At 38.2% G+C, this 26,904-nt stretch overlaps 1 protein-coding gene and 1 long non-coding RNA gene across 10 annotated transcripts in view; one reads left to right on the top strand and one right to left on the bottom strand.

Moving 5' to 3' along the window:
* Nucleotides 1-19,408, top strand: part of LOC130362314 (uncharacterized) — a 32,174-nt gene extending 12,766 nt beyond the window's left edge. Inside the window, exons 4-5 of one of the 2 annotated variants that reach the window (XR_008891354.1) lie at nucleotides 14,551-14,633; nucleotides 19,098-19,408. This is a non-coding gene — a long non-coding RNA (uncharacterized LOC130362314). The remainder of the gene's footprint in view (nucleotides 1-14,550; nucleotides 14,634-19,097) is intronic. The other variant, XR_008891355.1, reaches the window with a different exon arrangement.
* EYA4 (EYA transcriptional coactivator and phosphatase 4) overlaps nucleotides 1-26,904 on the bottom strand; it is a 401,807-nt gene that overhangs the window by 203,981 nt on the left and 170,922 nt on the right. For all 8 annotated transcript variants that reach the window (XR_008891352.1, XM_056566571.1, XM_056566572.1 and 5 more), the window contains one exon: nucleotides 5,441-5,490. Coding sequence is in view for 6 of the 8 variants with exons in the window: in XM_056566571.1 (XP_056422546.1) it covers nucleotides 5,441-5,490 (50 nt within the window). In the remaining 2 variants the exon portion in view is untranslated. The remainder of the gene's footprint in view (nucleotides 1-5,440; nucleotides 5,491-26,904) is intronic.

The following is a 26,904-nucleotide window of genomic DNA, read 5'->3' as shown; positions in this document are numbered from 1 at the left end:
AATCTACTCCAACTTATTGCTGAAGTAAACTTCAAAGTACAGTATTTTGCATAGATAGTGAAAATAAGTTGCCAAATTTGAAGAGAATTTGTCAGTTCTAGATCATGCTTGTGTCAAGGATGTGTTGCTGAGCCACAGGATACATCTTCTCCCTTCTTCACCCCACTCAGAGCTGGTAGATAAGCCCTGCATGTCAATAAATCAAGGGAGGGAGGATACGTGCTGCTTTGCCCAGCACCACCTCTTTGACCCTTGAGCTTTGAGCATGGCCTAGAGCTGACATATTCCCTTTAAAAAGGCTTTTGCCTCTTAGCACATCTGGCACATCTTATTTCAGAGCAGTTTTAACTAAGACCAAATAGTAGTAAATTTCTCCCTATATCTTCTAAACAGCTCTAAATATTCGGTTTTTGGTCTATGGAAATAACACTTTCATCATTGTGGATTGATTGATTTACCTATGCATTTATTTATTTGAATTATTTCTATTATAAATTAGTTTCATAGCTTCCCCAAGGCTGACAACTACTGTGTGTTGGTTAAAATACTTATGTCGGGGGACTTTGGTTCCTTTCAGGCACACAAAACTATTATCTTCATAAAAAAGTAATTTTGGCTCGGAATCTACAACCTGCGACCAATACATTCCTGATGAAATATTCTACACAAACCCTCAGGATTTCTTCACATACATGGGCTAAATTCAAGTTTGGAGAGAACTTCTGTTTACTTAGTAGGGATTTTTCATATGCTTTGAGAGTTGACTTAGACCAAGTGATCAAAACAGAAGCTACCAAAAAGTGGAATGTTCTGAGTTTTTCCTCCAGCTTGTCAGTAGCCTGACTACAATAGACATATTGGGGGAGATTTATCAAAACCTGTGAAGAGGAAAAGTGGCCCAGTTGCCCATAGCAATCAATCAAATTGCTTCTTTCATTTTGTAGAGACCTTGTTAATATGAGAAGCAATCTGATTGGTTGCTATAAGCAACAGGTTTTGATTCATCTCCCCCCCCCCCCCCCCATTATTCATACTACAGTATTGGTTTTCTTGTTTGGTGCCCAGACAACCAGATTAGGAACCCTGACCAACTAAACAATAAAGGCTACCAGTGCAACAAAGTATATGGAAACTTCTTAATGTGAGGGTAAGGTGAAATCCTTTTGGTGAAGGTGCCAATGTTTCATTATCAAGTATTTCTACTTCTTGTCAGGGGAAAATACTGCATGCTCCCCCCCATTGACCATAGCACCTTGAACATTCCCAAAAACATGTGCAAAGAAAGTGCGATAAGTTGCTGAAAGCAGTCTTTGTTTCTTACTTTCAGAAACCATTTGAAAAATGAAACTAGCAACCTTATTCATTCCCATAGACAGCTGCCCTACTTTTTCTTGCCTCCGTTTTTTCCTTGAAACATTAAGAAAATAGTCAATATGGAATTGTAATAATTTTATAATGAATAAGTACAATATTCTTATTCGGCCTGCTCAGTTTTATGATCGTATTCTTTTTTTATTCTTTTACATTTTCCTGTATTTACATTTTCTTGGTGTTCACCATTAGTCGACCACTATAAACCAGACATTAAGTAGATATGTGAGGTCACCCACAGTGCTATACATTGTTTCACTTACTGTTAATGGTATAGGTATTACTTATTCTGAGAAGCAATGATACCCAAAACTTCTGCTGACACAGGCTATTCTCTTTCCAAGAGCTATATTATCAGTACAGAGTTAAACTAAAAGGTAAATTAGTATTTGCAATTTTCATTGCTCTAGTTTTTCATTATATTAACAGAGGTAGTGACTTATATTTCGAATTTTGTAAGGGGAATATTATAGATCAATTAAGAGACTAGTTGTGGATGTGCAGCCATGTTCTGTTTCATTATTTTTGACTACATTGTTTTCTGCCCCCTCACATATTTTGCTTTTCCCTGGCCAGCACTCAACTCCACCCATTTGGCCCAGACATTTTTATTCAGCAGGAGAATGCTTGAGGGTTTCCTCCAAGCACTCTCCCAGCCCCCTGACAGGGAGCACATGGTAGGTATTCACACGGGTGTTGTGCTCTGCAGCAGCCATTGTTGCTGTGGTGCTTTGTATGTTGGGTGATTTTGGTCAGAGCCAGGGGCTTGGATGGGCAACAGTGGGGCTGCCTGGCCACTGGGTCGTCCCCCCTGTGGGCTTAGTGCCCCAGTGGTGGTGGTCTACGCCAGTGTTGGTTAAGGAACCCACCGTTATCAAGTGGCCTTGACGTGGCCAACCTGTTAGTTTTTTTAAATTATGCTGAGAAGCGATTAGATCATAGTACAAGTTGTGGATGTGCGGCCATGTTTTGTTTCTCTATTTGTGAGTTATACACAGAAACATCTAAACATAGAATGTGTCGGCAGGTAAGAACAATTTGGCCCATCTAGTCTGCTCAATAATCTGAATCCTATCAATAGTCCCTGGCCCTATCTTATATGAAGGATAGCCTTATGCTTATCCCATGCATGTTTTTTTCTTCTTTTAAATATGTTCTCCTCCTTTACCATGTTGATTCCCTTTATGTATGTAAAAGTCTTTATCATATCCCCTTTGTTTCTTCTTTCTTCCAAGCTATACATGTTAAAGGGGTTATCCAGGAAAAAAACTTTTTTTGATCTATCAACTGGCTCCAGAAAGTTAAACAGATTTGTAAATTACTTCTATTAAAAAATCTTAATCCTTTCAGTACTTATGAGCTTCTGAAGTTAAGGTTGTTCTTTTCTGTCTAAGTGCTCTCTGATGACACGTGTCTCGGGAACCGCCCAGTTTAGAAGCAAATCCCCATAGCAAACCTCTTCTAAACTGGGCGGTTCCCGAGACACGTGTCATCAGAGAGCACTTAGATAGAAAAGAACAACCTTAACTTCAGAAGCTCATTAAGATTTTTTTAATAGAAGTAATTTACAAATCTGTTTAACTTTCTGGAGCCAGTTGATATATGAAAAAAAATTTTTTTCCTGGATAACCCCTTTTAAGGTCCTTTTTAACCTTTCCTGGTAAGTTTTATCCTGCAATCCATATACTAGTTTATTAGCTCTTTTCCGAACTCTCCAGAGTATCTATATCCTTCTGGAGATATGGCCTCCAGTGCTGTGCACAATACTCCAAGTGAGGCCTCACCAGTGTTCTGTACAGCGGCATGAGCACTTCTCTCTTTCTACTGCTTATACCTCTCCCTATACATCCAAGCATTCTGCTAGCATTTCCTGCTGCTCTATTACATTGTCTTCCTACCTTTTAAGTCTTCTGAAATAATTACTCCTAAATCCCTTTCCTCAGATACTGAGGTCAGGACTGTGTCAAATATTCTGTATTCTGCCCGAGGGTTTTTATGCCACAGGTGCATTATCTTGCACTTATCCACATTGCATTTCAGTTGCAAGAGTTCTGACCATTCTTCTAGTTTTCCTAAATTCTTTTCCATTTGGCGTTTCCCTCCAGGCACATCACCCCTGTTACTTATCTTTGTATCATCAGCAAAAAGACATACCTTACCATTGAGACCTTTTGCGATTTCACTAATGAAGATATTAAACAAGATTAGTTCCAGTACAGATCCCTGAGGTATCCCACTGGTGACAAGACCTTGCTCTGAATATACTCCATTGACTACAACCCTCTGTTGTCTGTCACTCAGCCACTGCCTCATCCACCCAACAACATGGGAGTCCAAGCTCAATGACTGTAGTTTATTGATGTCTTCTATGTGGGACAGTGTCAAAAGCCTTATTAAAATTTAGATATTCGATATCTACTTCCCCTCCACCATCTATTATTTTAGTCACCAAGTCAAAATAATCAATAAGATTTGTTTGACATGATCTCCCAGAAGTAAACCCATGTTGTTTTTCATCTTGTAAAAATTTTTCATGTTGTAATAATAATTACCACATACTCTCTTAACAGCATTATATTTCATTAGCATTGGCTATTTAGTGAAATCTAACATTCAGAAATATGTTTTTTTTATTGTCACTTTACTTTATTTATTTTTTACTTTAACAGAATCTTCTGTTGCTAACTGGAAACCATCAAGTTTAGCTGCAGATATAACGTATGAATACCTTTTATTAGGCATTAGGTAATCATGTTTACTCAGCCATGCTGCCATACATATCTTTATGCTAAAGGAAAAACAATACAAAAGTACCCTAAAGCAAGTGTTTTTTTTTTTTTTTTTTAATTATGAAAATTTCCTTTGGGAAGAGCTTCGGTGTCTCTGTTCCAATGAAAATGAGGGATGATCGCCCAAAAGATTGTTTGAACCTTCCTTCCTGATCATTGCTCAGTATAAACACACCCAGCAAGCAAACACCAAACAATAAAACACGTATTTGTCTTACAGAGCAGGCATAAAAATAACAGTTTGTTGATCCTGCATGCTCTTGTGTAAACCCGTGTATAAATCATTATTCGTACAAATCACTTTATACCATTGTCAATAGACCCTCACAATCAGTGGAACTTGTGAAGCGAATAACTATTACTGTACTTGCTATATCAACAATCGTCGCAGCCTATGGTCTAAAAGAAGAAATCGCTTTCCCACAGAGGGTATCTCTGCCTGGAATATTGGGCGGATGTTCCGTAGTGGGAATTTTTGCAGTGGAACATCAGCAATGGAAATTCCATAGTGTAAATGGTGCAGCAGAATCCCATTAAAAACATTTCTATTTAGCTTAGCTCTTATTTTAATTAGAATTTGAGTATTTAATACTAGTATTTCCATGAAATAGTACACACATGCAGATATACCAGCCTTACAAAACTGAGCCCATACTCTCATAGATATCAAATGCAGTTGGCTTGGTGTTTCCAGCATCACCTGAGAATAAAAAAGGACTATTCATTTTAGATGGAGAGCCCATTTCTGCTAGGACTTAAGCTGTTTCCACTTGTTTTTTTTCTAGCAGTTTTTGGAATACTGTCACTGCAGTTTTTGAGCCAAAGTCAGAAGTGGATCCATAAGGGATCAGAAGTGTAAGTCCTTCCTTTATATGTCCTATTCCTTTTGAATACACTTCTGACTGTGGCTCAAAAACTGCAGTGGCAGTATTCCAAAAACTGCCAGAAAAAAACCAAGTGGAAACTTAGCCTTAGAGAATGAACTATCCTTCTGATGTGTAACAGGTGACAAGTTAGCAATATTGTTCCTGCAAAGTGTTTCTGCTTTTATCTCCTCCCATCTTCTCCATTCCACTCTCGTATTAATTGTAAAAGCCATTAACACCATTAGCATGCCTGGTGTGAGTTACATTTCAAAGCATGTTCGCCTAGCCCATATGCTATCCACCCAGGTATTTTCTGCCTCTGTTTTCTTTCACACTCATGGTCCTTGGACCACCTCCTAACAAATCACTTTTGTACTCCATCTGCTAATCGTGAAAAGTTATAAAGCCAGTTACCTGGAATTCTGAGGCTCTGGAACATCTGATTCTGTACACGTTTTCTTAACCTGCAAAAGCAGAATGGCATTATTACTAATATATCACATCGATTAATGAATTATCAATAAACCTTCTGCCATGAGTATATCAGAGAAGGTTCATCATGCTAAAAACAGTCTACACACTGTTTATGCATTCTCCTGTCAGGATAATAGAGAGCCCATGTAGGTGAGGCCAACTCTTCTCTATAGGATCCTTGTTCATATGAATAATGAGGGTCTGTATGATCAGCCCCCCCCCCCCCACTAATAAACATGTATGCTATACCCTGACATAATTATTTTCCAAATATGTAACCCCTTTAATTTCAAGCTTCAAAAAAGATTTCTTTAATGTTGTTGAATAATAGTGGCATGTATCCATAGACATGAGTACACGTTTTTCTGACATCCAAGCGCAGGCCATCCTAAGGACAGCAAAGTTATCCGAGTAGGAGAGAGGAAAGAAAAGAGGAAACAACACAGCTTTGGTTGTTGATTTCCTGCCAAAGTTTCCAATCATAAACACTTTATTCAACTGCTTGCAGACCGCCACCATCATAAAGTAGAATAACTATCGACAGGGGGCAGAGGTGGAAGCCAAACCCTGGTGACTGACGAATTTCAAAGGCCCCTCAGCAGCATTGCTATAAAAAGCATTTTTGGGTTTGGGGGCCCAGGAGCCAATATGAATTATTTAAAAACCTAGTATAGAGAAGAACTGGTGGTGTCGCCCATAATAACCAATCACATATCAGCTTAATATTAATCACTGCTGATCGGCACATAACAGATCATAGGTTTGCACATAACTCCTTAAATATAGTTTTCAAGTTTTCACCAGATTCAATATGCCACTCTTGGCAGCTGCCCTCAGCTAGAGAAGGAAACTATTGTGTAAAATGAAGATGTACAACTATAACAATCCCTGACCCCCACTCGCCTGTTGTAACCTTTTAGGTGGTAATTTGTGTGCAAAACAGAATAAGGTGCATTGTGCTGTGCACTGAGGCGCTGTCACCCCCGGCTAACACAGCAGGCTGATTGACAAGCCAGGATTGACAAGCCCTGCTTGTCCCGCCCACACTCCATGTACTTTGTCCTAGCCGAGACAAATATACACATTTTCTAACCAATTTATATTACAAAAATACATATAATGTTATCATTTACATTAGATTGTATAAAACATTTTTGCAAATCAGTGTCCATTTAAAATTGCCTTATTCTGACCCATATAATCTTCTTCTTTCTATATACAGGGCTGTATGAGGGCTAATTGTTTGCGCTGTGATCAGTCATTTTTTATTAGTACAACTTTTTTTCTGACATATGATGTGACCAAAAAATCAGCATTTTTTTAACACATTTTTTTATTAACACATGGGATCATAAACATATTTTAATAGTTTGGACAATCCCACACTTACTGATCAATTAAAGGGGCTATCTCCAAGTACTAGGTTATATTCAGAAAGAAAATAGTTAGACAAAGGAGCGATGGCTAAGCATGATTGCTGTCACATTCATTTAGGGAGCAAAGGACACCCATTCTTGTGACTGGTGGGGGGCCTTGCAGTCACACTCAATCAAAAAACTTAAAGTATCACCTATTTGCAGCTAACCCCTTTAATAAAGCCTAGTTTTCACAATTTTCTGTGAAAAATGAGTGTAACTAATAAAATGAGGCTTAAAGAGGTATTCCAGGAAAAAAACTTTTTTTTTTTTTTTTAATAAACTGGCTCCAGAAAGTTAAACAGATTTTTAAATTACTTCTATTAAAAAAATCTTCATCCTTCCAATAATTATCAGCTGCTGAAGTTGAGTTGTTCTTTTCTGTCTGGCAATCGTGCTCTCTGCTTGTCTTGAGAACTGCACAGAGTAGAAGAGGTTTGCTATGGGGATTTACTTCTACTCTGGACAGCTCCTGAGACAGATGTCATCAGAGAGCACTTAGACAGAAAAGAACAACTCAACTTCAGCATCTCATAAATACCGAAAGGATTAAGATTTTTTTAATAGAAGTAATTTACAAATCTGTTTAACTTTCTGGAGCCAGTTGATACAGTCATGGCCATAAATGTTGGCACCCCTGAAAATTTTCTAGAAGATTAAGTATTTCTCACAGAAAAGGATTGCAGTTACACATGTTTCGATATACTCATGTTTATTCCCTTTGTTTGTTTTGGAATTAATCCAAAAAAGGGAGGAATAAAAGCAATTTGGACATCATTGCTGACCACTTCAGAACTCTCCAGCGCTTTGTTGCCATCCATTTCTAGGTGCTTTTTGACGTATGTTTGGGGTCATTGTCCTGCTGGAAGACCCAAGATCTCAAGACGCAAACCAAGCTTTCTGACACTGGGCTGTACAGTGCGACCCAAAATCCATTGGTAATTCTCAGATTTCATGATGCCTTGCACACATTCAAGACACCCAGTGCCAGAGGCAGCAAAACAACCCCAAACCATCATTGAACCGCCACCATATTTCACTGTTAGTACTGTTCTCTTTTCTTTGTAGGCCTCATTCCCTTTTCGGTAAACAGTAGACTAATGTGCTTTACCAAAAAGCTCTATCTTGGTCTCATCTGACCACAAGACGTTTTCCCAGAAGGATTTTGGCTAACTCAAGTTCATTTTGGCAAAATGTAGTCTTGCTTTTTTATGTCTGTGTGTGTCAGCAGTGGGGTCCTCCTGGGTCTCCTGCCATAGCGTGTCATTTCATTTAAAGGAAAACTGTCAGCTTGCACCCCCCCCCCCCTGGCTGATGCGCAGGGGACGCTGATCAGTTTGATGCTTACTGTGCACGGACCCACCTGACGTCAGCGGCCGCGGGTCGCAGCGCTGCCCAGCTCATCAATATACCTCCCCTCCCTCTGCCTCTCCCTCTTCATTACAGAGTGGGGAGAAGAGGGAGAGGCAGAGTGAGGGGAGAAATATTTATTAGCTGGGCGGTGCTGCGACCAGCGGCGGTGATGTCAGAGTGCCAGTTAATGCCACCTCGGCCAGTTAGCACTTAATTAGCATATAGGGAAAAACAAACATTTCCTGGCACAGTAAGCATCAAATGGATCAGCGTCCCCCGGACTATCAGCCAGTACTGCTGGTTAGTGCGGGGGGAGCAAGCTGACATTTTTCCTTTAAATGTTGACTGATAGTTTGTGCTGACACTGATGCTCCCTGAGCCTGCAGGACAGCTTGAATATCTTTGGAACTTGTTTGGGGCTGCTTTTCAATCATGCGGACAATCCTGCGTTGACACCTTTCATCAATTTTTCTCTTCCGTCCATGCCCAGGGAGATTGGCAACAATGCCATGGGTTGCAAACTTCTTGATAATGTTGCGCACTGTGGACAAAGGCAAATCTAGATCTCTGGAGATGGACTTGTAACCTTGAGGTTGTTGATATTTTTCCACAATTCTGGTTCTCAAGTCCTCAGACAGTTCTCTTCTCCTTTTTCCATTGTTCATGCTTAGAGTGGCACACGCAGACACAAAATGCAAATACTAAGTGAACTTCAGTCCTTTCTATCTGCTTTCAAGTGTTATTTTTATATTGCCCACACCTGTTACTTGCTCCAGGTGAGTTTAAAGGAGCATCACATGCTTGAAACAATCTTATTTTTTAACAATTTTGAAAGGGTGCCAATAATTTTGTCCAGCCCATTTTTGGAGTTTGGTGTGACATTATGTCCAATTTGCTTTTTTTCCTCCCTTTTTTGGTTTACTTCCAATAAACACAAAGGGAATAAACATGTGTATAGCAAAACATGTGTTACTGCAATCATTTTCTGTGAGAAATACTTCATTTTCTACCATGACTGTCTATAAAAAAAAGTTTTTTCCTGGACAACCCCTTTAATGCCAATTGGGTAGTGTAAATTTCTTTCAGCCATAGAAGCTTTTTGATGATAATTTACGTGGCTACGCTAACTGTTAATTGCCAACTATGTCTTAGGAGACACAAGCTGTTACAAATAAATTTACAATGTAATAAATTTACAATGTAAAGAAATATAAACATGTTTTTTTTTCTTGACTTCAGCAGGTAGTGTTTGCCACATACCTTTTAAGAACCCAAGGCTAAGAATCTTTTGATTTCAGCATTAGCCTTCATTAATTGTTGCAATTACACCCAAATTCTGGCCGGATTTTGGCAAAAAAACTAACAAAATACTGGATGTTAGGGATGTCCCGATACCAGTACTCTTACAAATATCTCCAATACCATTTCCGATACTTGCTGCCCGAGGGTTTTACCCAGCGACCAACATCATTGTAGGTAGTACCCAGGCACTCACTTAAATGGAAGGACTGTACAATGTGGCAGCGCCGCTCTGCTTCTCCGTTCTGCTGTCTGTAACACTGCAGCAGCTGGTCTTGGTGTAGAACAAGAAATTTCCAAGTAATAGCAATGAGACCAATATCTTCACAACGACTGCACAGATTTTTACATGGTAAGCAGCATTTCAAACAGGTTGTCAAGTATCCAAAATTGGTATCAGTGAATACTAGGATAAAAGTATCGGTATATATTCAAAAAAATTATATTGGGACATACCTAATGAATGCACCAGGTTTACTATGTGTTTTAGACACTTTTTATGCCTTGTCCGATTAGGGGACATGACTTTGTTAAAAAGGGGGCTAGACTTAGTGAAAAGTGACATGACTTTAAATGTGAAAATGTATGCCCCAATTTCAAAATTCTGCTACAAATTAAGCCAACTAATAGGTAGTGTAAAGCTGGACAGTCCTTAAAGTTGAAGGGGATTTTATGAAGAGTTGTGCCTGGCGCAGAGCTACAGAAGGTGAAGCTATGCATAAAGTAGGCATGAATTTGTGGAAAGGGGAATGGCCTTCTCACAAGCCATGTTTACTATATTTTAAACCTACAAACAGGTATAAATTGTTGCTGAAATCTACACCAGTTCCAATAGATTTCTACGATTGTCACATGGGCAGCCTTAGATGCATCTCTAGATAAATGTGATGCAAGCTCACACTAGTGGGTTTTACTTAAGACCAACATCTCATATGTTAGTAAATTCCTCTTTAAATGTCTAAATATGCACCAATTTTAGCAAACAGCATGAGCCACTGTGATAATTCTGACACGTTCTTAGACTTCCTAGTCTAACTAAGAAATTCACTGTTTTAGTAAATCTATGCTAACTTATCAGTTTTATCTATAGTTACCCCTTCTTATATGTGGTTGTACATGTGTATGTTAAATTCAAAGATATTCTCTCATTTTCTTATTAAATGAATGCATTTTCTTTATATAGTTGGTTAATACTTTAACCCCTTCATGACCCAGGGTTTTTCCATTTTTGCACTTTTGTTTTTTCCTCCTTACCTTTAAAAAACCATAACTCTTTCAATTTTTCACCTAAAAATCCATATGATGGCTTATTTTTTGTGCCACCAATTCTACTTTGTAATGACATCAGTCATTTTACCCAAAAATCTGCAGAGAAACGGAAAAAAATTTCATTGTGCGACCAAATCGAAGAAAAAACACAATTTTGTAACTTTTGGGGGCTTCCGTTTCTACGCAGTAAATTTTTTCGGTAAAAATGACACTTTATTTTTATTCTCTAGGTCCATACAGTTAAAATGATATCCTACTTATATAGGTTTGTTTTTATTGTACTTCTGGAAAAAATCATAACTACATACAGGAAAATTTATACGTTTAAAATTGTCATCTTCTGACCCCTATAACTTTTTTATTTTACTGCGTATGGGACGGTATGAGGGCAAATTTTTTGCGTCGTGATCTGAAGTTTTTAGCGGTATAAATTTTGTAATGATTGGACTTTTTGATCGCTTTTTATTCATTTTTTCATGATATAAAAAGTGACCAAAAATACGCTTTTTTGGACTTTGGTATTTTTTGCGCGTACGCCATTGACCGTACGGTTTAATTAATGATATATTTTTATAATTTGGACATTTTCGCATGCGAAGATACCACATATGTTTATTTTTATTTACACAGTTTTTTTTTTTTTAAATAGGAAAAGGGGGGTGATTCAAACTTTTATTAGGGAAGGAGTTAAATGATCTATATTCACTTTTTTTTTCCACTTTTTTTTTTGCAATATTATAGCTCCCATAGGGACCTATAACACTGCACACACTGATCTTTTACATTGATCACTGGTTTCTCATAGGAAACCAGTGATCAATGATTCTGCCGCTTGACTGGATCTCAGGCACTGAGCAGTCATTCGGTGATCGGACAGCAAGGAGGCAGGTAGGGATCCTCCGACTGTTCGGGATGCCGCGATTTTGCAGCGGCGATCCTGAGCAGCTCCCTGAGCTAGCCGGCATTAGTTTACTTTCCCTTTAGACGCGGCATTCAACTTTGAACGCCGCGTCTAAAGGGTTAATATCGCACGGCACCGCGATCACTGCCGCGCACTATTAGCCACGGGTCCTGGCCGTTCCTAGGTGCCGGGCCCGACCCGCTGTGACGAGGGGCCACGCCGTGGCCCCACGTTATAGAATGGGAGCCGACACATGACATACATGTATGCCATGGGTTGGGAAGGGGTTAATTATCATATTCAAATGAACTTATGTAGATGTGGTATTTAAATCAGATTTTAACATGAAATAGCAATGACTGGAATTTTTTTTTATAATAGAAACAATCTGTATTACAAGTAATAATGTCATATATAAAGCACTATGATGCATATGGTGCCTTCAGAGATTAATAAAAAGAAACTCAAATAAAAAAAAATCCAGTTTTTGCCCACATGCTATATACTACACAAAGCTCCAATCATCACTATGGAGCACAGTGGAGACTGAAATTACAACAACCCTTTATTTCCTTCCTGTAGAAATAGATAGGTCGGTAGATAGAGCTAAAAGAAGATGAACATTTTACCCAAACAGGAAAATGACAGCTGTCTGTAGAGGGGAAATTTGTAGCTAATAATATTATGTGGTTACAGCATCCTTTGCGACTGTGGGGGAGGGGTTGCAGGGGAGTACTAACAGGGTAAGGTAAATGACATGCAGCAAGCGTAATGTGAGCCAAAAGACTTGTAAAAAAGGTGAGTGCTTCCTGGCTGCAGCTTCACTGTATCTGTTAAATAATACATTTCCCGTTAGTAAACTAATAGAAATTGGTGTTCTGCAGCTCACAACCAATAAGCTTTATTTTCACTGGATGTACTGTACACTTTAAGTGCAATGCAGGTGTATGCAACCAAAAAATGTCTAAGGGGCTAAAAAGTGTCTACTGCTATAGAATCTGTATTCTCTGAGCAAAACAACTGTTAAAAATAGGAACTAGTTACAGTGGGGTCTTTACCAAACTGCCCCAATACAGTGATTCATCAAATTACAATTATTATTTTTTATTTTAGTTCCAGGGTGATGTACAAATTGTAAGGGGTTAAAATACTTATCAAAATACAAACGCAACTGACAAACTAGTATAGAGTGGGAGAGGGCCCTGCCCCTGAGGGCTTACAGTGTACAAGGAGGGTGGAGGGAAACAGTAGCTGAGGGATACAGCTGGTCTTCTGAGAGCAGTTAAGAAAGCAGTCATTCAATAGGTGAATCCAGGCGATGGCAGCAGGGTTATTTAGGTTATAGGCAGTTCTGAAGAGATGGGTTTTTAGGTTACAATATTATTTGGTTCCAGAAGGAACATTATATGTTTAAACCATTATATCTTAAGACTATAACAATGAAAAACTAGCAGTTTGTTCAAAAGTGTCCAAAATGTTTACCCAAAATAAGTAAAGAATAAAGAAAAGGGACAGGATAAATAATACAGACAAAGCAAGTCCTTACATATAAAAGTCAGGAATAGATAGTAGAAGTTATAAATCCCTTTATACATAGAGGGCAGGTTCTTCTTTAGGGTCCTGTACAGTAGACACAGTGTACTTGAGATACAATATGGAGCCGCCTTCACCTGGTGTCCAAAGAGGCAGCTAGCACAGGTAAAGAGCAGTAAAGTACTGTATAATACTGTAGAGAGGCACTACTAGACAGTAAATCAGTGCATGCAATTTAAAAATACAGAGTATTTACCAGTAAAGTTCCCACCCTGATTGGTCGGACCTTCTAACCTTTCACACGATTCAGACTATTTCTGAAAGTCAAAAATAGCGTATTTTTGGTCGCTTTTTGTATCATGAAAAAAATTACTAAAAAGTGATCAAAAAGTCTGATCAATACAAAAATGGTACTGCTAAAAACTTCAGATCAGGGCGCCAAAAAATTTGCCCACATACTGCCCTGTATGCCGAAAAAAAAAAAGTTATAGGGGGTCAAAAGATGACAATTTAAAACATTTTCATTTTCGTGCATGTAGTTATGATTTTTTCCAGAAGTAAGACAAAAATCAAACCTATATAAGTAGGGTATCATTTTAATTTTATGGACCTACAGAATAAAGAAAAGGTGTATTTTTTTTTTATCGAAAAATGTACTGCGTAGAAACAGAAGCCCCCAAAAGTTACAAAATGGAATTTTTTCTTCAATTTTGTCACACAGTAAAAAAAAATTCTGTTTCGTCGTGGATTTTTTTGTAAAATGACTGTCACTGCAAAGTAGGATTGGTGGCACAAAACATAAGCCATAATATGGAATTTTAGGTGCAGAATTGAAAGGGTGATGAGTTTTAAAAGGTAAGGAGGAAAAAACTAAAGTGGGTTAATATTGAGGGTTCCAGCAGATCAAGCGCTGTTAAATGTGCTTGGTCATTATGATCTTCGGGATAAAAACTGAATGTGGATAAAATAACTTTAAAGCTTTTTATAACATAAAGCCATTACATGCCACTTAAATGCATTAAAGGAGTTATCAAGGCCACAGGTTGTGTGTGGTATTGCAATTTGACTCCACTCACTTCAATGGAACTGAGCTGTAATACCACACACAACCTAAGTACAAGAGTAGTGCTGTGTTTTTAAGAAGTCAGCTCTATTGTCTAATCCTAGATAGCCTCTTTAAATTATCTTCCCATTAGAGTATGACCTTTTTTCTTTTTAATCTGATAATTTATTTTATATTAAATATTTAATATTTCTGACCTTTTTGAGTTCCCTTTTAGGCTGGGTTCACACTGTGGCCATATTTTTGTGAGATATCCAATACATGCTGAAAATTTTACACTGCGTTAACCCAACCTTAAAGGTAAAGTAGAAGTCTGTAACCCTTTATTGTTTTGGACATAGAAGTATATGGGATCTGACATTTTAAATGTAATAAAGGCAACTAGACTGAGCAGAAAAAGTACTTAGCCTGCTCTGCATCTTTTCTACCATCCTAATGTCTGAACAAACAAGAAAATAAAACAAAAAATACTGAAAGGTAATGTTCTTTGAGCCAATCGGTCAGGTGTGAATGCTAATGAACTAACCAGAAAGTGCGCACAATAATTGTCTAATGTAAATAAATGTAGTAATGGAATGGACAATTAAAAGCTCATTGATCATGCAAGTAATTGTTTATGTCAACATAAAAATTATCTTTGGTCACTGTGATAATGTGGCATGTGAACTTGAATTGGCTAGCCAATATGTGTGACTTTGTTAAAAAGCAGTCAAAAAATTATATTTTAACCATTGAAACTAAAACATTGTGGGGGAGATTTATCAGAGGAAAAGTTGCCCAGTTTCCCACAGCAACCAATCAGATCACTTCTTTAATTTTTACCAAGGTCTCTGCAAAATGACAGAAGCAATCTGATTGGTTGCTATGGGCAACTGGGGAACTTTTCCTCTGGACAGGTTTTGATAAATCTCCCCCTGTGTGTGTAAATATTTGTCTGGAATTGATCAGATTGCTTACAGAAGTTGGACTGAAGAGCTGCTTGTAAATGGCCCTTTAGATGGTTACTTTACATCTCTCAAATGAGAATTATATCCTGATCTTCTCTCCTGATTCTCTTTCAATTGGGGTTTAACACACAGATTAAGTCCAAATTTAATAAATAGACAAATATGTGAGGGGCATTCTGTTTTCTCATATACTTTGGATTGCCACTTGATCCAGCAGATTATGCTCACAGCTTTCTAATGTATATAGTCCATCATACATATATGCAACTAGCTGTCCAACTTATGGCGTTACAAACACACAATTGAACATAAATCATAACATACAATAGGGAGCATAAAATATAACCCTATCACAATGACTGTCAGGTCACAACTGACTACCAGTCCATAAATCGAATAAGAAATAGTCATAAATGATTTATAAGTGACAATTATATGAAAAAGGGTCAAAATGGTCTGATTCAGATTATCTTGTGTTTGTGTCGAGCTAGGGTTAGGGTTCATGCTTGGTGTCAAATGATTTATGAGATATTATTATTAATTAAATATACACATTCTGTAATGCCATTAACAATCGAAGGGATAACACACCTGTCCATTTGACTTCTTCAAAAAAGAAAGTCTTAGGAAATTAAACAATATATTTATTGTGAGTTTCTGAAAGATCTAATGAGTAAAGCATTAAAACTCCATATAGCTGCGCTGGTATGACAAAAAAAGACCAATAAAGTAATTAAGTCCTATATATTACAGGCATTTTACTGTGTGTATATGTAACTGTGTTTGATGTGAGCACACCACATACACATCTTTTATCTTTTCTTTTACATGTCAGAATATTGACACAAAATCCAGATTAACTCTAGTATTATCAACACACTTTACAAATTCCTTAAGCCCTAATAACAGTGCTCATCACAACTGTCACACTTCAAAGGGTGTTATACCCCACAGGCGCACATTGTATGTCTCTTACTAGAACAGTAGCCTGTATCAAATAATGGGCAAGCGGGTTCTGTCTGGACTTCTGGTCATGAACAGCACTTCAGTTTTAGCCCCTTGTATGAAGAAATAAAAGATATCTTTGCAAATCCAGCAGTCCAGAAACTGAAGGCTAGAAGTGTACAAAAATAAAGGCGATCACATAGAAAATAGGCGTGTAGAAGAAAGCTAACACCATGTAATGTAATATTAGTTTTGCATTGTATAGCAAAGTATTTTATTGAGGCATTTTGATTTACTAGTCACAGATCTTATCTTTCACAGCTAGCCACACTGACTCCTGGTATTAATAGAACTTTCTTAACCCTTTTTAGGAACTGTAAATGTAGATGTAGGTTGCCTATTCTAGCTCCTCAAAAGCCCGGTATACATTTCCGTGGTTAGAATAAAAGAAAAATGACATAGTTAAAAGTCCCATTTCTAACACTAAAAAATTATATATTACTATAGGTATAATATTTATCTGTGATAATTTAATACATTTATTATTTTGCTTTAGTAGTTATAAAATAGTGTCAGAAGTCTGAAACTTAATTCCTTGTGTTATTCAAATACAAATTTACATTTTTTTAATGTAATTTACTAAAATACACAATTATACTATGTTGTGATGTGGATACTTATTATATTTACTATACTGTTAATCCATGAGTCATAACATTACAATTACAACGTAATAAGTTAGTGTATGAGTAATTCTTTATACTATTTATTTAAGAATTGTATAGATGAAAATTTAGTGTATATTTTATTCCCTACAGAAAATTAAATGTAATGCATCACCTTAATAGACAGTTGCTATCTGCATATGCGCTCACTATGTATCTGGATACACATAATGATCCCCACTTAGTGAGAAATTGTAAACTGATAAGACAGGCTCACTTCAGGTAACTACTAGAGCACAAACCATAGAAAACAATCATGTAACAGAATCTAACTGCTTACCACTCATCAGACACAAGAAGCCAGACCAAAGTGTGTACTGGCTGTTATAATGTAATGCGTTTTTCTACAAACTATACTTTTAGAATATTTTGCAGCCTTCAACCTGCTATATTACGACTTCTATGCAGAATAGTATGACTTTAAAAAAACAACACATCTATAGGATATATCGGATATAACTCTTTTTCAGAACCAAATAAGTCTGCATATACTACATGAACTATTGTTTGAGAGATCAGAATGGATTCTATATTTTATACTGCAAATGTTTTGTATCATAACAATCCACCATCATAATAAGTGTCTGAATCATATAAAAGTGTCTGAAATAAGTTGCATTTTATGCGCCAAATTATAGACACAACAAACATAAAGAGTTGGGAATATAAAACGTTAACATTATCATGAATACATGCAAACATACAAGTATTATATTGATAATCACTTTGCTGCAGCAGTGCAGAGTTTGTCAGATGCAGCAAACCCAAGTTTACTATTTACTTCTATAGCTTAGCTGAGTTTTCCCATTTGCCAAAACTCTGTGATGTATTATATGGGGGTTTGCATAAAACTACAGGGTGTCTAGTGATCACATTACTGTATAAAAAAATAAGAATTCATCTCTGCAACACTGCCTAACAGCCTCATCTAAGTACACATGTAAGTTATATTGCAATACACTATATTATAACTGATCATGCTGCATTACATTTCATACATTAATGTTATGTAACAGTAATGAAGCAATAATATATTTTATATCAAAACTGCAATCATAAACTCACCTTTTTAAAATTTCAAAAACATTTCAAATGAAACCATAACACTTGTGATGAGAAAAAGATTATATCCAAGGTTATATTTAGGAGCAGCACAATCCCAGCAAACGGCAGTAGTAATGCAGCAGGTACTGGATATCTGTATCACAGGGTCCTGTGTTAGCTGTCAGTATTGTCTTGAATTGAGCAGCACTAAAACACGTCCTCCCCTGAGCTGTCACTCTGCTGCCAGCTCCCTGCAGTTATTTAAGTTAACTAGAGGTGATCTAGGTAGTAAACAAGTCCTGTGCAAACCAATGGCTTTCCACACCCTTCTGTTTATAGTAAGATGACTTGTGCTCAGAGGTCACCACCATCAACAGCTCCTGCCTTTCTGAGGGTATCTAGTATGCAGCATATACCCTAAGGCTCTTTTTATCAAGCCACCTTCCAGAGACTCTGCTCACCGGCTGTCACAGTGAGGCATCTGTTCCTTATTGTTCAGGATTCCTCTAAAATGTGCACGGGGTCTATGAATAAGGGTGCACTTACTTTTATCATGGTAAATGTAATGATTAGGCAGAAGAAACAGTATTAGGCAGGAAATGCTTTTTTGTTTGTTTTTGAAATTGTTTAGCACTATTGGAATACATTGGAGTTGTATAGATACAGATAATTTCGGCATTTATGGTATAATAAACCAAACATCACTTTATGCTTTGTTAGTGGTTTAAACAAGCTTTACAATAACAAAAAATACAGAAAGGTCGCAGAAAGATGATAAACACTATGCAAATACTATGCATACTGTTAAAATAGTTAAAGTACAAAACATTATATGTTAGTGCTTTGTGTAACATGACCAATAGCATTGTATATGCCATAATGCAAATAACAATCTGCTAGAAATGTTTGTACGTAAGCGTAATATTTAGCCTTGTGTATGTATTTGATTTTATATCCTTCATAGACCTTTATTATAACTTCTGCCATCATTCCAAATATCATTACTACTTAGAACATTACAATCTGTCCTCCTTACAGTTTTCACAATCCATATGAAATATGTATGTCTGCTACTAGAAACCAGATAGCTATTATATCTTTAGGTTTTGCTGCGGCAAGGAGAGAAGACTGGGGACTCGGGAGATGTCAAAGAGAACAGGAGGCCCAGTGCTGATTCAGAAGCCACCCAGGAAGAGTTCTTAACCCATTGACTCCCTGAGACATTGCAATGGATTTCTCAGTCGATACAAAAGCGTACACAATCCCAACAACAGCATGCACAATCCCAGTCGCATAAAATGTATATTTCCACCAAGTTTAGTTAAATAGAATGGCATACACCATTATATTCATGACTTTAAGGGAGATTTATCAAAACTTGTGCAGAGGAAAAGTGGAGCAGTTGTCCATAGCTTCCTTGATTTTTCAGAGGCCTTTTAAAAATGAAAGGAGGAATCTGGTTGCTGTGGGCAACTGCTCCACTCTTCATCTGCACAGGTTTTGAGAATTCTCCCCGTTTGTAAAAGTAACTATGGGATGGTTATAGGCAGCACAAATCATCTAGACAGGTGTATGAAGCTTTAGGCTAGTAAATGGTATACCTTTACATAAAGTAATTATTTATATAGGCCAGTTATACTGTAGGGTTAAAGAAGTAGTATAGTGAAAATTATCTTCATCCTGTTGTGACCGGGCTTCAAAAAAAAAAAAAAACATTAGCTCACCTTCTTCTGTTCCCCTGTTGCGCTGCTATAGCTCTTTGGTCCTCCGGTCTTCTTTCTTCTTCCATGTGTATGGATCGTCACACTGCAGTCAGCGTATCGCTGGCTGCAGTGATGTCCCGCCTCGGCCGGTGATAGGCTGAGCGCAGTGTCATATAAAGAGCCAGTGCCCCACCTTCTCCCTTCCCTCGCTGTGGCCAGCGATACGCTGACTGCAGTGTGGCAATCAGTGCACACGGAAGAAGACCGAATCAGAGGCCAGAAGAGCTATAGCGGCCCAAAGTGTGAACGGAGGAAGGTGAGATAATTGGATCCGCTGAACCTGTGTGGATGATGGCGTGGGAGCGTACCAGGGGATGCTGTCTAAGGTGCCGCTGGTTTTCACCAGACCCCGCCACAAAGCGGGATGGACTTGAAGCTGCAGGCACTACCCAGGTCACTTCCCCTGATACGACTCGTCCACACAGGCTGCCAAGGTGTAACATGGTACAGGAAGAATGAGGCAAACTCGTAGTCGGGGACAGGCTGGAAGGTCAGGACAGGCGGCACTGGAGCGTGGTCAGGGAACGGAGCTGAAAGAACTGGTACACGGAATAGCAGAACACACAGGAGTTACACTTTCTCTAAGGAAGCAAGGCACAAAGACCTAGCAGGGGTTAAAGGAAGTGCAGACATATAAAGGGGCAGGAAACAACAAGGATCAATTAGTGGTGTACTGGCCCTTTAAACTTCAGAGACCCTGTGTGCCGGCAGGCAGGAAGAACAGAGGAGACACAGGGACGACTAGGAAGGTAACGGGCAGTGGGCTGGGTGGGATGCGAATCGAAGCGCAGACCGTGCCGGGCAGCAGTGAAGGAGTCCGTCCCCGGCCAGCATGTCTGACCGCGGCGGGACTCCTAACAATAATGTTTGTATTGTTTTTTTTCAGCCCGGTCACAACAGGATGAAGATAATTTTCACTATACTTCTCCTTTAAGTAAACTGCAGGAGGCTTTCAGGATGGTTCTCAATCAGTTTGGCAGCAGAAACAATATCCATTTTCATCCTCATCATGATGGGAACTACAATGGAGCTGTAATTCTATCAGCATAACACAGCATAACTTCACTTGTCAGCAACTGGCTAACACACATTTCATTTTCAGGCTTTGCTGCTGTTATGATAATTATTGACCTTGGCTGCTTAAGATTTCAACTTCACAAATGTGACCTATTCATATACCATCATACAACAAGTATATTTGGAACCATTGACAGAATGTAGCAAAAATGGGCCTGGTTGCTATGGATAACACCTTCAGTCTATTTTATGCTTGTTTTTATAAATACACCCAGATGTGTGCCAGAAACTATACTAAGCTTTTACCTACTCAGAGTATGTTTATGTGTTATTAGTAACAGACCTATCACAACGCCACAAATGGAAGCCCATCAGTTAACCATGACTGATGGAAGCAGTGTGCTTTACTACCATGAAAAAGAAAGTACAAAAAGTTCTCCACAAGATAAAATACTAAGAAATTGGGTATTCCAAATGCTTTAAGGATTATAAAGTATTACAGTACATACTTTAAAAGTGTACCTAAACATTCATATAGATTCTGACATGGAGACATGTCAGAAGTTGTGATTGGTGGGGTCCAGCTGCTGAGACCCCATAGATTGCTAGAATGAAGAGACACAAGGGTTCCTCTGAGGGTTGTGTTCCTTCTTTTCTGCTCAGATTTACTCAGAAAGACGGGTGCACGGTGTATAGATGTTATGAAAGTCTATAAAAACTTTCACTGTGTGAACCACGTGCCTTTAATTTTTGAGGAAAACTAGCAGAAACAAAGAGGGAAAGCCTTCAGGAAAACTCTGGTGTTCCTTTTTCGATGGGGTCCTAGCAGCCAGACGAATCACAATTTTTTACATGTTTGTGTAGCATGGTGGTGGCAACATCATGCTGTGGGAGTGTTTTTCAATGGCTACAAAAAGGAGACTGATCAGGGTTGAAGGAAAGCTGAAAGTACTGAGATACTCTTAATAAAACAAGTGCTCTGGACCTCAGACTGGGCTAAAGATTCACCTTCCAACATGAAAATGACCCTAAGCACACAGCCAAGACAACACAGGAGTGGTTTAGGGACAACTTTGTGAATGTCCTTAAATGGCCCAGCCAGAGCCCTGACCTGAACCCAATTGATTATCTCTGAAGAGACCAAAAAATGTCAATGTAATATTTGTTTTCCTTTCAATAAATTAGCAAATATTTCTAACATCCTGTTATCACTTTGTCACGATGAAGTACGGAGTGCAGAATAATGGGGGACAACTTGATTTTTCATTGTAGCACAAGGCTGTTACATAGCAAAATATTTAAAAAAGTTAAAGGTCTTAAAACTTTCTGAATGCACTGTATAGAGAGAGAACTCCCTAAATACATTAAATAATCTATATTAATAAGATCTATAGAGCAAACAATCTTAGGTAAAGTAAAAATGTTCCCACTGCTTGTATACAATGGATCTTCACAAGTGTATTTTCTGTCAAATAAAAAAATCTAAATAAAAATTGTGAAAGAACAAATTGTAGTAAATGATGCTATTGTCCCATTGAATGACAGTTTTCAGCCAATCGCTGTACAATCAACACCTTTTGGAGGTTTCACATGCAGACAGTGTAGCCAGGCATTCAATGCCAGGCCTCCTCTGCAAAGAACATGAATTGTTGCTTTCAGTCTCAAGATGGCACTCTTTTCCTAGATGACTTCATAGAGCTTGAACAGCCCAGAAATAGTCTGAGTGAAAGTTACACCTGCAACACATTTTCGACACCAGTTTTTGTCACCACTACAATGTTGAAATGACAGATAGTCGTCTGCCTTGGGCTAAAACTCATAAAACATGATTGACGAACCCTGTGAGTAAGCTGTGGCAGGTCAGATTAAGAAGCGACTGCCATCCTCTCACAAGGCTTGTATACCGCAGCGTTATTCTTAGCCTCATCTCCCAGGACTTTGGGAGTCATTAATAAATATCTATGCCCAGGCATCCTATTCTTGGGGGCTTTAAAATCTTTAATGACAGCTAGGGAAGATTAATAGCAGGGTTAAAATTGGATGCAATATATGTAAAGAGATACTGTGCATAACAAGCTAACATTATCTCCAAATTGGATTTCTATTGTCCTTGACTGTACAAATGATGAACATACATTTTTTGGTCAGTCTATAAGGAGAATATACTGACACAGCAAGTGACTTCCAAGAAGCCTCATCCATTCAAAATATTATATAAAAAACACTATTTTGATAATAATTAGAGTTGAGGGAACTTACAGTAAATTGCCTAGTAGCGAACCTCGCAGCTCGGCTGTTGCTTGCTTTAGCCTGCATAAATTAGTTCAGCTTTCCAAGGGCTCCAATTGCCTGGAAAAGGTGAATGCAGACCTAGGAGACCTAAGACTGTCTTCCTGGACTTTTCCAGGCAACCAGAGCCCTTGGAAAGCTGAACTAATTTACGCAGACTACAGTAATCAACAGCCGAGCTGCAAGGTTCGCTACGAGCCAATTTACTGTAAGTTCGCTCAATTCTAATAATAATAAAAACATATACATGATGTGAGTGTAATATAAAGTAAAAAATGTATTTCTATTTTATACTTGCTATTACCCTCATGATTTGTATGTCTCATGTACATGTTATTATTCTTGTCTAAATCAATAAAATAATGTTTTTATATGGCATTTTGAGTGTAAGATTTATATTTTTGGTACTGTAGAAAAGTATGCTGTCACAGATCGAAAAGTGTGTAAACAATGTTTCTTCGCTTATTTTAGGTATTTGAAGTTGTAGATGTAAAATTCAGCTGCTTTTCTTAACCTTAAAGGGGTACTCCGGTGAAAACCTTTTTTCTTTTAAATCAACTGGTGGCAGAAAGTTAAACATATTTGTAAATTACTTCTATTAAAAAATCTTAATCCTTCCAGTACTTATTAGCTGCTGAATACTACAGAGGAAATTCTTTTCTTTTTGGAATGCTCTCTCTCTGATGACATCACGAGCACAGTTCTCTCTGCTGACATTATTATAATAATAATAACCCTTTATTTATTGTTGTCCTTAGTGGGATTTGAACCCAAGTCCCCAGCACTGCAAGGCAGCAGTACTAACCACTGAGCCACCATGCTGCCCTTAGCATACATTTGCTATGCATCAGCTATGCATGGTTGCTAAAATGGACAGAGATTTCAGCAGAGAGCACTGTGCTCGTGATGTCATCAGTGTTCCAAAAAGAAGGAATTTCCTCTGTAGCATTCAGCAGCTAATAAGTACTGGAAGGATTAAGATTTTTTAATAGAAGTAATTTACAAATATGTTTAACTTTCTGCCACCAGTTGATTAAAAAGAAAAAAAGGTTTTCACCGGAGTACCCCTTTAACTAATAGCATGATTCCAAACATTTCCTCTCTAAAATGCATTCGGAATAGCCATACTTTGTATGTAGTAGAAGGCGTCAATGGTAAAAGGCAATAAGGTGTGTGTGTGTGTGTGTGTGTATATATATATATATATATATATATATATATATATATATATATATATATATATATATATATTTATATATTTATTTATATATTTATTTAAATGTTCAAGCTGAACCTTTCCTCCTACCTCATGAGAAAATTACCAATTCTTGACTACAAATATAGCAAAAATATCATAAATACTTGGACCAGTGACCAAAATCCACTATCTACAGGTACCTGCACACTTAATGGACTTGTTGACCCTTATGCTATGACTAGCCATATGTCGGTTACTGGGAAAATAAATGCACTCAATTATTTATTTTTAATATTTTGACTGCCTAAACAACGCCTGTTGATTTATACTTTAAACACACTTTATAATATACTTGCAACAGTATTTGGAGCCTCCATTATCCACCATGAAAATGACACACTAGAAATCTATGTACTGTTTATATTAACGTCAAAGACATAACTGCAATACTTCAGATGCTGCCTAAACCATTAACCACAATATAACGCTTGTAAATGCACAAACAGCCATACATGTAAACAAAAACAAAAAAATAATAATATACATCACAGTAAATAAATACCTCTAACAACAATTTATAATGAAGGTTCAAAAAAAATGTAGTTCAAGCATGTGCCTATTTATTGGGAATAATATTTTTTTTTGAGTCAACATTTCTTCCCACAATTGAATGATACCGAAAACTACTTCAAAAGAAGCATTTCTATTGTATACCTGCTTTTTAGCTGGAAGGAGGATGTCACTGGGGATGGGAAAGGAGTGAAATGTAATGACACAATAGTAAGTAGCCACTGCAGCAATTCATCTGATAACTATTGACTAGCAAAGAATGGTTCCTATTGTGTTTATGAATAAATGCATTGTTCAATGAGAAGCAGAGTAAAACACCTAGAGCCACCCACACTCTGCTAATGTAGATTTTGTGTGTGCCACAGTGCTACGGGTTGTGCTATGGAAGATTTTCAGAAAATGATTATAATGTGACACTTTTCTCTCAAGCTCCCCTATTCAAGAATGTTTATTTTGCCCATGATTTCAACCACCCTTCCCCAAATCTATACTCCAGGTAGCAATCTGTTTATCTCTTCAGCCTTTTTCCCTGTCCCCTTCCCTTACCTCCAGACATTTGTTTCCAAATGTTCACACCCTTCTCACAAACTATCCTATTGATACCTACAATCCCTGCCCCTGCTTCTCCTTACCACTGGTGACATCTCTCCTACTCCTGGGCCCTGTCACCAAATCCCATCCATCATGACACTCTCATGTCTCGGTCACTGTCCAGCAAACACTATACCACAAAACCCCTCTAACCTCATATGCCACATGCCCCCCCCCAAACGGTTTAATGTCCGCAATATATCTTTTTTATGCCTCACAGAATCGCGGCTCACACCCTCAGACACTCCCTCGCTGCTGTGCTTTTTTATGGCGGCATTCAATGTCCCCATACACCCCTCCCTGGTAATAAATGCAGTGGCGGTGTTAGACTATCAGGGACTGTTTTTTCAGCCCAACTCTATCCCCTCTCTTGCCCTTCCTTTTTTCAACATACACTATGTCCGCATCTACTCCCTCTCCAACCTCCAAGTAGTCATCATCAGGGCTTGTCACCATCTTCATTGACCACTTCACCACCTGGCTCCTACAGTTCCTCTCCTTGTACATCCACACTATAATCATGGGCAACTTCAACATCCTCATTATTACACCCCAATCAGCTGCCTCTAAGCTCCTTTCGTCCTCCTATTTCGGCTTATCACTGTGGTCCTTCAGGGTCACTCGCAAAGATAGTCATACAATTTACCTGATCTTCACCTGCCTCTGCTTCATATCTAAACTCTCAAACACATCCCTCTGTATCTGACCATAACCTTTTATATTATTTTCTCACTTCTCTTCAACTTCTCTTCCAGTCCAGAACCCTGCCCACCCTTATAGAAATCTCAACATCGATACACTCTCAGACTCTTCTACCACTCTCCACAACATCCTCTCTCCACAATGCAGACACAGCTACTTCATTCTATAACACCACAGTCATCAATAGTCTGCCCTGGCGTGACAAAAGTGTGTCTAATCTCTAGGGCTGAAAATCCGTGTTGGAAGAAAACCCATTGCACAGAAAACTTTACAATATAAAAACATGCACCCCTCATCTTCAAGTCTGCACTCGCTTCTGCTAAACAGAACTACTTCACTACAGTCCTATGCTCTCTTTCCCACAGCTCTAGGCAACTCTTTAACACTTATACTTCCCTTCTCTGTACCCTCACTGCCCCCACATCTCTTATCTCAGCATACAAGTTTGCCACATACTTCAAACACAAGTTTGACACAATCAGGAAAAGATTTAACTTTCTTTAACAGTCCCCACAACCCATCATCACACCTATCCAGTGCCCCTCCCCCATAAACTCCCTTTTTCGCGGTTGCTGAAGAAGAACTTTATAAACTACTTTCTTCCTACGCACCTCACCACCTGTGCACTTTACCCAATCCCATCCCACCTCATTCCCAACTTGCTAATGGCATTCATCCCAGGCCTAACCCATCTCTGAAATTTATGACTAAACACCATTACTTTTTCTTTATCATTTAAGCCATCACATTCTTACGCAAAAAATCATCTGACCTTTCCTC

The sequence above is a fragment of the Hyla sarda genome, chromosome 3, assembly GCF_029499605.1.
Source record: "Hyla sarda isolate aHylSar1 chromosome 3, aHylSar1.hap1, whole genome shotgun sequence".
Taxonomy (NCBI): Eukaryota; Metazoa; Chordata; class Amphibia; order Anura; family Hylidae; genus Hyla; species Hyla sarda.
The sequence above is the reverse complement of the archived record's forward strand: the minus strand, read 5'-3'. Positions and strand labels throughout refer to the sequence as shown.